General features: G+C 28.8%; 2 protein-coding genes across 4 annotated transcripts in view; one reads left to right on the top strand and one right to left on the bottom strand.

The window, feature by feature from the left end:
• The window catches only part of LOC100213291 (general transcription factor IIH subunit 1), a 43,421-nt gene extending 37,435 nt beyond the window's left edge, over positions 1 to 5,986 (top strand). Inside the window, exons 14-16 of one of the 3 annotated variants that reach the window (XM_065791377.1) lie at positions 323 to 441; positions 604 to 690; positions 5,583 to 5,986. In XM_065791377.1, coding sequence (XP_065647449.1) covers positions 323 to 441; positions 604 to 690; positions 5,583 to 5,678 — 302 coding nt within the window. In that variant the 3' untranslated portion in view covers positions 5,679 to 5,986. Of the gene's footprint in view, positions 1 to 304; positions 442 to 603; positions 705 to 5,582 lie in introns of those variants that run through there. The other 2 variants (XM_065791378.1, XM_065791379.1) reach the window with 2 other exon arrangements.
• Positions 5,987 to 9,575: 3,589 nt separating this feature from the next.
• On the bottom strand, positions 9,576 to 12,167 carry LOC136076138 (uncharacterized). Its single transcript, XM_065789607.1, has 3 exons — positions 11,706 to 12,167; positions 11,330 to 11,563; positions 9,576 to 11,204 (listed from the first exon to the last, which is right to left on the bottom strand). Exons 1-3 carry the CDS (start codon positions 12,165 to 12,167, stop codon positions 9,576 to 9,578), a joined length of 2,325 nt encoding a protein of 774 aa, XP_065645679.1.

The raw sequence follows: 12,167 nt of genomic DNA, 5'->3' as shown, positions 1-12,167 counted from the left end.
ATAAAATATCTTAATCCAAGATTCGTATTTGTCTTCATCCAAGATTCGTCTATACACTTTAAATACAGAATGTTTAAAAAATAAAAAAGCAGTAGCTATGAAATTTAAAGAAAGAGATAATATGATTATTTCTAAGTTATATTTTAGAGATAATATTTTTATTTCTAGATAAGGTAGAAAAGGTAGGTGATATAATAGGTGAAAAGGTAGGTAAAAATGATAAAAAAAAAATTTATTTTATTTTTTTCTTTTGGTTAACTCGATTTATTTTTTATGGAAAATGTTATTACATCTTTACTGATAGGAGAAAAATAATTTTCAGTTGACAATATCTCCTTGCAATTATACCAAGAGACGCGTAAAAATTATCTTTCCTTAGCTGAGTTGTTAAGGCATTTCTGGTCTTGTTTTCCCATAAAAACGGCACAGCTAGAGGAAAAGGTAAGTTATTACCTTTGAATAATTAATTATGTCTTAAAATATAACCTTAAAAGAATTAAATTAATCTGTCGAATTTTTAATGTGTAAAATTTACATTCCATTATTATTTCTTGTAGTTTCTTTACAATAAAGTAAATTTTCGTTTTAATAAAATGTTATAAGGTTCAACGAATGGCTTCTAGTTTGGAGAAATTCAGACAGACAAAATTATTAAACTTTTCAACTACACTGTCACCACAAAATACACAAGTAAGCATAAATAGGTATCAATTAAATACATGAGTAAGCATAAATTAGTATCAATTAAACAGCTAATAAAGTTGTAACCAATCATCATGATGTCAATCTCTTATTTCTAATTTATGGATTGATATGTTAAATAAATACTATTTATATATAATATAAATGTTATAATAATGTATAATAAGGCAATAGCATGATGTTAATGTATACAATAAAGAAAGATAATAACAAGTGTTTATTATTTTTAACACTGGTCAATCAATTTATTGATTAATTTATTTTTTGCTGATTGTGAATCCTAACCAGAAGTTACGATAAATTTTTAATAATAATGTAAGTTTTGTGTTGTGTTCAGCCTAAAATTTAGGTTTTACATTTTCAGCTAAAACAATGGGAGCTTTAAATTTACATATTTGTTTCTTACAACTTTACAAAATGAAATTGTGTCTTTATTTACAACTAAACAATTCGTTACAAATTTTAGAGCCAAATCATAATTGAAGCAAAATAAATCAGGTTGCCAAGTGCAACAAAATCTGGATTATTACTATTTAAATTTTATTTTTTCCTCTTTAAAATATAAAAAAGTCTGTATAACATTCTGCAAACATCATCGAAAACAGTTTTGTTCTTGTCATTTTAAGTTGTTATTTCGTCATGTAAATTTTATTTATATAAAACGGAATTTATATATAATTTCCGTTTTATATAAATAAAATCTACATGACTGGGGCTAAAAGAAGACAATATTTGCCTTATCACTACGCCCCGAAAGTTCTTGTTACGGTACCATGTCTTCATCAATAATTGTTTCATATAAACTATATGGTTTGATAAATAACTGTTTGTCCTTATAAATTAGGCAAAGATTCAATTATTCTCGAAACGCTCTAAAGTAAGTTAGTGAAGTGAATAAAGTCGAACTTTCATATCAATGTAATGTTATGCTTTGAGTATTAAAAAGGATGTTTTTTTATGATGTTGAAAAACATTTCTAGGCCTCTAATGTTTGATAAAATGATAAAATCTTAAGTCCTGATAAAATTGCAAGCCTTTAAAATAGTGAACTTAGATCTACTTATTGAAGAATTTTTTTCCATTCTTCTGTTCAGTTTCTTTTGAAATTAAATAGGACAGAAATTAAAGGGGAAAAAATGGTGGCACCAACTTTCTTTGATTTGTAATGCCTTTTTTTTTCTTTCTTATATTTCTTTACATTTTACTGAATCATTTAACATATACAGTATTGGACAAAACGAGCGCAACCAAATAATGCTAGTTTAGTTTCTTTATATAAAAGTGCTGCATTTTTTCAATTTAGACAAATAACTATGTAACCGTTTAGAGACAAAGTTCTTCAAGTTTTATTCATCACAAAGTTCATTATTTGTACACGAAAATTAATAAATTAATCAAAAGTATTAAAAAAGGTTGATTTCCTTCTGGACAAAACAAGTGCAACTCGATAAAATGTTGACCAAGCTGTATTTCGCTATCAATATTTCGTGGCGAATCCTTTGTTACCGATCACAGCCTTGCATCTTCGAGGCATAGATTCAATCAGGTGATCAATGAAACTTTGTGGAATCGCTGCCCAGGCCTTTTGGATTTGTTCAAACAGTTGATCCTTATTACGAACACCTTCACGATTAATTCTGCGGTTGACATTCTCCCACAGGTTCTCGATAGGGTTGAGATCCGGAGATTGAGACGGCCAATCCATCACCGATAGGTGGTTGTCTTGAAACCACTGCTTGACTACTTTTGCAGTGTGTTTCGGATCGTTGTCTTGCTGAAAAACCCATTTTATTGGCATATTCCAGTCAGCATGAGGTAACATAACATCTTTCAGGATATTTTTATACATGAAACGGTCCATTATTCCATCGTTTTGATGTATTGGACCTAGACCGTTAGCAGAAAAACACCCCCAGACCATTACATTGCCTCCACCATGCTTCACGGTCTTATGGCAGTAACGTAAATCGAGGCGTTTTCCGGCCGGTCGACGTACACGGCAAATGCCATCGCTCCCAATGATGTTGAACTTCGATTTATCACTGAACAGGACAGTTCGCCATTTCTACACATTTTAGTCAATATGAGATGTAACAAAAAGGATTCTTTTCTTCCGATTTTTTAGTGAAATCAGCGGTTTCTTTGCAGGGCGTCGAGAAAACAATCCGGCTTCAACAGCACATCGTCTGATTGCTCGGTCCGATACAGTCAGCTCTAATTGCTTTTGTATCTCAACTGATGATATCCAGGGATCCTTCTTGACGAATCTGACGATCATAGAATCCTCTCTAGAAGTGGTGGAACGCGGTCTTCCACCTTTGTTATCTGCTGCCAACTTCCCCGTCGAACGATATTTGGAACATAGTCTTCATACGGTCCATTTATTCACGCGATATTTATCACAAATACTTTTTTGTCACATTTCACTTACGTAATCGCCAATAATTTTCTTTCTTAGTTCCAATCGGGAGCCATTTTTGCCCTTGAAGTCATAAAAATGATAAAAATAAATAATCATGCTTCTCAAGGCTTACTGTGCTTACATTTACCTTGTGATGGTACAATAATGCTCTGTGGAACACAACGTCTTGGTTGGATGTGGACTGTATTGATGTAATGAAACACTTGTTGTATTTCACTTATTGTATTGATGTTCTTCGATAAAACATTTTGATAAAACTCACTTCGATAAACTGTCTTGATAATACTAACTGATTGACTTCCATATACTGACTGAATTACATGTCGATTTACATGTCTCTAATATAGTAAAATAAACCTGTGTGAACCTGTTCTGGAAGATTCTAGATGCTTCTTTTCGATGTTTCTGGAAGCTTCTGGATGCGTCTGGATGCTTCTGAATGTTTCTGGATACTTCTGGATGCTACTGGATGCTTCCAGATGCTTTTTCTGGAAACTTCTGGAAGCTTCTGCATGCTTCTGGAAATTTTTGGATACTTCCTTTAATTATTGAAAAACTTCCGTGACGTTGACACGGACCAGACTTAAGAAAATGAAACAAACCAAAAAAGTTGCACTTGTTTTGTCCGCTGCAAAATGGCACTTGTTAACGAAATTCTGCCTGTGTGCTGTCACCTGTCAGTTGATTGCTTATGTCATGGCATGCTATGACTCCAGACTCCTGAACTGTTTGCTGTGGTAGTATAGTTCGTTTCGTTTTTAAGACATGTAAAATTAGGAACACTTTTTAGCATTGTTCGATGTTGGTTGCAAATGTTTTGTCCAATACTGTAGCTCTATATAGTTATTCTGCGGATTTTTTAAAGGCCTTTTAGTAACTTTTTTATTAGAATTGTATAAACAATTAGTGTTAACATGTTTTTTTTTGCCAGCAAATTAAAAAATAGTTAGAAAGGACATCTTAAATATAACAAAATATTGATTGTTCGTTTTTTCTTTTTTGGTTTTTACTTTAATGTTGTTACACTTACAATGCGTTTTACTTTAATGTTGTTACACTTACAAAGCGTTTATTTAACGGTGAAAAGGAAGAAAAGAGAAAAGCAAAGGCGACGGAAATTTTTTTGAAGAATAAAAAAGATTAGTTAAAAATAAAGTAAAATAAGCAAATTATTGAAAGGTATAAACAAATTAAAAGATTGAAGAATAATAAAACACTAAAATGAATAAAAGAATTAAAGAATAAACAGATTTAGTAAAATAAAAACAAAAAAAAAAAAAATAAAAAGCAAAGTACCAATTTACATGAAAAAAGTTCGAAAATAGTTCGAAATAATATTAGAAAGAACTGATTAAAATGTAAAAATAAATCGCTACCAATTTTTCTACACTTTTTTTTTTCGGCAAAAATAACAAAAGATTATTTTTTATTTTATTTTATTTTGTAAAAGTTTTTGTGTTTGCATTTTCGTTTTATAGTTTTTGCTATCATTTTGTAGTTTTTGTGTTTGCGTAAAGTTTGTTATTATTTGTGCGTTTGTTGCTAATTATTTTTATTGTTGCTCTCTGTTTTTCTATTACTAAATTTTTTTCACCTTTCTTTTTTCGCTATAAATAACACAAGAATGTTTTTATTTTTTAATTTAGTTTTGTTTTGTAGAAGTTCTTGTGTTAGCATTTTCGTTTTGTAGTTTTTGCTTTCATTTTGTAGTTTTTGTGTTTTGCCTTTTCATTTGTGTAAAGTTTGTTTTTACTTGTGCTGTTTTGCTAATTATTTTTGTTCGCTGTTGTTATTGAGTGTTTTTGTTTGCTGTTGTAATTGTTGTTATTTAACTTATTATAGCTGTCTCGTTATTATCATTATTTTTTAATTAATTTAGTTTACGCGTGCTTTTATTTATTATTATTGCTGCTATTTTTTTTTGTTTGTTTATTTTATTTAGGTGTCACTCCAATGACTAGTTTTTAACTATATGAGTGACACCTAACCTAGTTTTGTTAAATTATAAAAAACTTGTAATTTTTCAATTTTTGGTTGAATAAATGGATTCAAAAAAACAAAAAAAAACTTACATTTGCGATTATTGACTAAAAAGTTGTTTCCATTATTGAACTATCCTTTTGACTATATAATTGATATGACAGCTAATTGACTTGATTAGCTGATTGACTAGAGAGATATCAAATCATTGATATATTACCCAGTGGGCACAGGACGTAAAAAAGACGTCTTTTAAACGTCTTTTGAACGTTTTGGACGTCTTTTGAACGTTCAAAAGACGTCTTATTTAGGTCCTGTGCCCACTGGGTAAGAATAAGCTATTCCTAATATATCAATGTAAAAAGTTTTAATATTTTTAAACTTGCAAAATAAACAGTTTAAGTGCGTTAATAATTGATAATAATTAGCCGTGTTAAAATAGAAATTAAAAACTAAAGATTATATATATATGTTTTAGCTAATTGATCATATGAATGACATGATATCAACTGCTTTGAAAAAATTCATTACTTGGGAAGAAAAACGCACTTCGACAAAAATTAGCAGAACGTAGAAGTTGGTGCAAAATATTACACTGCTTATATAGCATCTCAGAACACTATGTCTGTGTGCATATTTATATGTTTATATATATATATATATATATATATATATATATATATATATATATATATATATATATATATATCTGTGTGTATAAATTATCTTGTAATTAGTACCTTTTGAAATAAATTTAAAAACAAATATTTCAAAACGTACTAATGAAAAAGTATAATGAAACGTTAATATTTCACTATCATGGAGTATATTTAAAAGTATTTGAGTGTATTATCCATAAAGAAAAAGAAAATTAATCTAATATTTTTCTTGTTTTTTTTAAAAAAAAAAAAAAAAAAAGCAAGGAAAATATTAGATAAATTCTGCCCTCATAAACATAATCAGTGAATATAATGTAATCACTTTTCAAAAACAAACAAAAGAGAGATTTTATATAATATTAAATTAATTATTTTTTTTTAATATAAATTTATAAAGTATATTATTTATGAAAGTATATAATTAATTATATAACCAACAATAAAAAAAATTATTTATATAGTTAATAATAAAAAAAAAGTATTTAATTAATTAATAATAAATTAAAGTATATAATTTTTTTTTTTTTTTCAAAAATATAAATTTATAAGCGTTATAACAAAATATTTTCTAAACAACACAAAAACATCGTTTTCTTGGTTTCACAAAAGGTGGATATTCACTAATTTTGATTATGACGGCAGAATCGACTTTAGACAAAGCCGTTTTTAGTCCAAAGATGGTGCACTATATGGGATACAAAACTAATTAAACTTTATATTTGAAAAATGAGTTCATAAATAAAAATTGTTGAAATATTAATTATTATAAAAATAACATCGAACACGATAACAAAACTTTCAATTAAAAAACTGCCAAAACTATATAAAATTTAGCGCATTAAAAATAAACACCTGAGCTAGCATTTAAAATAACTCTAAAATAAAACTTCCTATTTTTTAGCATCGATTTAACAACATCGATACAAATTTCGGTTTGAAATCTTTTCCAAATGGTTTCTAGTTCCTGCTTTAGGCTATTTATGGTTCTTATTTTTATCCAACTCTAAATATATACGATTAGATTCACATTGGGTGATTGAACTGGCCAGGTCAGTAAATCTACATTGTTCTCTTTCATCTATGCCTTGTAGCACAAGCTGTGCGGGCAGGCATCATATCTTATTGAAACAGCCCCCATTCGTTTCGATCAATCAGCATTTCTAATAATGTAAGATCAGTTCTAGCGTCTTATAGGTGTGTTAGTTGATTCGGCCCGTTTAAATGTTATATTCATCTACTCCGTTAAGATCCCATTTGGAAAAGATTCCCAATCGAAAGATTAAAGCAGTCTTTACCAACAATCGTATCTTTTTTTGAATCCTCGGTACGACAGAGTGATTACTATACTTTTAAGATTTTAATCTTCTAACAAGATTTTTCCTATTAATTACTTTACTGTTTTATTACTAAAAATTACTTGCTTCCGAAAGATTAGCCAGTTTTCTCTTTACATCACCTTAATATTATGAGTCGATATCTAGCCATTTGCATGGATTTTCTAACAGTTGCATAAGCATCAATGGTTTTTCCTTTGTAAAATGTATTTAAAAAAAAAAAATAATTCACGGTTTTCGTTGAATGTGTTTGTAATTTTACAATAAACTAACCTCAGATCGGATATTACATGACGAAGTATTAGATTTTTAAATCAAATTTTCCGGATCCACAATGGCGTAGGGCACATGTCGTTTTAAATGTTTTTAGAATGGCCAGCACTAGGCGATCCAAAAAGTGAACATACATGGTCAATATTTTATATATTTGTAGCAGTGGGTCATAGTTTTGCCGTAATACAGCAAAACGTCCAACCAAAATAAATGACTGCCATCAACATGATGAATGTACTGATCTCTATAATGAATAACTAACTGCATCTCTAATATTAGAAACATTTTTTTTTCATGTTCAGGCTTCCATGTTGATCTTCATTTTTACTTTTTTTTCTGGAGATCAATATCGGTTTTGGTACATTGAACTTAAATGCGCAATTTCTTAATGATATTCCTTTCTCTCGGTGATGTTATAAAGCTTTTCCATTAGCTTCTTCGCTATAGTTGTTGCGTGGTATTTCGTTGATAGTGATGATTTGTTATTTTAAGTATTAGTTTGTAAAGAATATAATCATTATTAGCAAAAAGTAATGGTGTTCATTTATAGATACATCAAAAATAAATTTTATGAGGAAATAATATCCGATATTATTATTTTATAAATTACCTGTCGAACCAATTGAGAAAGTAAACACTTTTTCCATTAAGGTATAAGACCCCTCGAATAATTTTTATTAAAAAAAATCTTTTTTTACAAAAAATCAATTATATCCTGAGAAACAACTATATAATAAGATTTTAAATAATGCAAAATAACTTGATTAGTTGCGATGGTTACCAAGAAAAATGTATAGGCCATTCTCAGTAACCGAAAGCATATAGAATATGATTTTTTGGCATATGATTAGCAACATTGTAATCTGCAAACTGAACTGTTCTAAAATTGTTCTAAAAAACAAAGTATTTAAGCTATGCTGAATTTTTCAAAATAGCGTATTTAAAAAAATGCATTTTTGTGGACTAAATCTTTTATAAAATCAAAAACTCCTAACAGAATTGTAAAAATTTTAGTTCCAATTGTACAACTAGATACAATAAACATTTAGTGAAATTTCATGCAAATCTCTCAAACATACAGTTAATGAAATAGGATGCCCGGGAGGTTAAAAATTGACAATTTGAGATTAAACCATTTTAATATTGCATTAACAATTTTACCAAATAAAAATGTCAAATACTCAATTTAAAATCTGTTATTTATAAGAACAAGAACAAGGATCATAAAAACAACCTTCTTAGTCATTCTCTGCAGCTTTTTTTTTGCATCCACGAATAACTTGACGTCGCTTTTTAGATATTGGTCAATTTTGATACCCTAAATCTATAAATTAAACGCTTTTTGTTCATGATAGAATAACCTTGAAGAGTATATATACCCGGAATCATATTCAATTTTTCAAATAAAAGTATACTTGCTTTTCTTCCTATATTAAAATTTGAAACAGCATCATATACACTAGGGCAGGTCGAATTACAACTTTTTTTCGATTTCAGTGTTTGGCATTATGGAGATAATTTCTAAACAGTCCAAAAACACATCCTAAGGCTTTCCGCGCAACATTTACTGCGGCATTGTATTATAAATTCAGGACCCAACTAATTTATATATAAAATAAAATAAATAAAAAGCAATAGGACTGACAGTTACTTAGAAATAAAGAAAAACAAAATAAAGTACTCTAAGTCAAAAAAATATATTTTTTTTTCTAAGTTAGATATTCATACTTTAACAAAATTCTTTTGTAAATTCTGGTCCGGATTTTATAAAAAAAACGCAAATGTAAAATGTTGAAAATTTGTTTAATGGTTATATCAGGGGTCTAAAACTGTAATCCTGCGGCTCTTTTTTTAAAATTATTTAATGAATATTTATTTTAACTATTTAATGAAAAACCTCTCAACCTTAAATAGGTTGCCGACGCCTGGGTTATATAATAGAATATTTGTAAAATAGAAAACTATCTTAATTATTTCAGATAAGTTAAATTTATCCAATAAGTTAAATTTTAATAACGATTATTAAAAACCTTTGAAATAACTGTCAAAATTTTAAATTATATAAAAGATTCCATAAAAAAAATTGCATTCAGATCTTTTTATTTATTAAGAACCACGCGAGGTAATAACTAACTCAAAAATTGTTATACATTTTTATTAAAGTTTAATTTTACATGTACAAGTAGCAATAAATTAGTTTTTAAATTAACAAAAAATATCATCATATGTCTCACCGTAATAACGTTTAGATTTAAAACTCTTTCTATGCTTTTTGCTTAGAATTTTTGCTAAAATATGCTTATGACGTGCTTCCTTTCCAAAAACAGTACGAGAATCCATGGAAACAAGTTGTACAGATCTCTCAACACTCTGTGAATGTGAAGGAAGACCTGGGAGGTCAATTTTTTCTCCAGATAATAACTTTTCTACTATCTCTTCATCAGTAATATCTTGAGTTGTTGCTGGTTCATCTATGTCTTCATCAAAAATGTTTATGAGCTTATACCATATATGAGCATCAATGTTAATTTCTGGAATTTTATTAATTCTGTTTATAACTTGGCCATCTTTTTTACGATTTCTAATATCAAGTAATCTCTGCATTGCTATTGATCTTATATATATTTCCTCTGACTTTAACATTGAGTACAAAATATTCTCAGGAAGTAGGCAAAAAGTATTGAACCTTAAGTTTGCTAAGCAAATATCTTGCACCTCTTTTCCTTGGAGCTTGATTTGGTTAATCATAAAATATATAACTGATGGAGCTTCGTGTAACTTATTACTCTTTTTATGGAGGAACCATGTAGGAACATCGACTTGGACAATATAGTTTACCAAAATAATTAATTTAGAATCAGGAACTAGTACTCGGACATATAAAGACATCAACCCTATTGCCAATGTTAACCAACGAGAATGATTAAGGGGACCAATTTTCCAACTTGAATATTTAACACTCATATTTCCAGTGGCAATTGCAATGCAATATTCATATAAAAGCCTCTGGTCACTACTTAAATCATCTAAAATTTCTTTTTCTAAAACAATAATTGGAGACTTAATAACACCAAAATTAACAACTAAATTAAGCTCATTATTGATATTTGCCATTTTACCTAAAGGTCCAGCAAAATGGTTTGGTGAATTAGTTACTCCATTAATTTTTTTAAACAAAGATCTAAAGGGAAGCTCATTCTGATGAAGATTGCAGCCTATAGTCTGAAGTTTTCGTCCTAGTTTTTTCTCTAACTCCACAACCATTCCTGCTTTATGACCTGTGTTTGTGGAAGTATTGTCTGCCAAAACTGCTTTTAGAGTGTTTAAAGAATCATACTCTTCAAGAACTTCGTATAGGCACTGAGCTTGCTTTTTTCCTGTTGCTCCAACAAGAGGTAAAACTTTGTGAGTAAGATACTCCCCACTGTAAAGGTTAGGGAGAAGTTCTTTAGTCACAGTCATGTGATGTTCTTTCTCTGTTGATCTCTTTAACACAACCTCACCATCTTCTCTTTTTATTTCTCTTATAACTAAAGTTTCATTATCAATTTTACCATCAACACCAAGGCAAACAAACTCTCTGTTATTTTCAAAGGATTTTAAGTCTGACAATACTTTAACTGACTTTTTTTGTCTGTCTATTTTGGATTTGTCTAAAACTAAACTTGATATAATTGCTGGATCATTAAACAGTCCTGATAGATCGAGCAAAAGAGCATTCCCTAATGCAGCTCCAATCGAACTTCCTATATCGTTTCTGATCAACTCAATAGCAAACTTTGGAAACTTCCAAAGATTGTAAATTCCTGATGGACTTCTTGCAGGCTCCCATATCTAAAAGAAAAGTTATAAAGTTAATTAACAAAAACATTTTATATTAAAAAGTGATATGTTAAAAAAAAGAAAGTAAATTTAAAAAATGTAACAATGAACTAAATTTCGATTTATTAGTTAATTACCTCACTTGAGCTAGAAATAACAGATTCTGAATCAGATTCTGATAATACTATTTCTGGAAGTAAATTAAATGTTTCTTGTTGTAATGATTGTTCCATATTTTTATGTTCAGTTTTATGTTTCTTTAAAGATCCTTTTCTAGACCTTTCACAATCAACTGAGCCAAGTTGAAATGATCCTTTAGGACCTGACTTATCTCTCTGGTTTTTTAAATATAACCTTTCTTCTACAGGAAACTAAATACTATTTGATAATATTGAGAAATTGCATATGAATTTCATAGTATTAAACTTTATCACTCTAGTAATATACTTGTGTTCATTTTATTTAAAAAAAACTTTTATTTTATTTATCTATTATGTAAAAATAATATAGTACTTTTTTATCTGGACTATATGTGCATAAAATATGAGTATTAGGACAATTATCTTGACTACATTTGATATTTTTATCATTACAAAGTACAACTTTAAGGTCACATGTGCAGGAACTGATATCAAAAAGCCTATCCAATTTTTTAGAAGTGTTTTTTTCTGTTAATACTTTGCATTTTCTTCGGTTAATTAACCTGGATATGTTTAGAAGTACTCCAACTTTTTTTTCGACACAATATGTGGACATTAATGGTAGCCGAGTGTTAACTTTTTTCCAAATCATGATTACTTTTTCAGCTATCAGTTTTACAATTACGCTAAAGCAATAACTTGGATAAGTATTAAGAAAATAAAAATCTTGAATAATCTGTCTGTTTGTGGGTGGTTCTGTATTTGCAAGAGGGTTAGGACTTCCACCAAACTTGCTTTTTGTGCAATTTCGTGTTTTACGCTTGTTTGAAAACAT

Source organism: Hydra vulgaris, chromosome 02, assembly GCF_038396675.1.
Source record: "Hydra vulgaris chromosome 02, alternate assembly HydraT2T_AEP".
Taxonomy (NCBI): domain Eukaryota; kingdom Metazoa; phylum Cnidaria; class Hydrozoa; order Anthoathecata; family Hydridae; genus Hydra; species Hydra vulgaris.
This window is presented reverse-complemented; position numbering and strand designations above follow the sequence as displayed.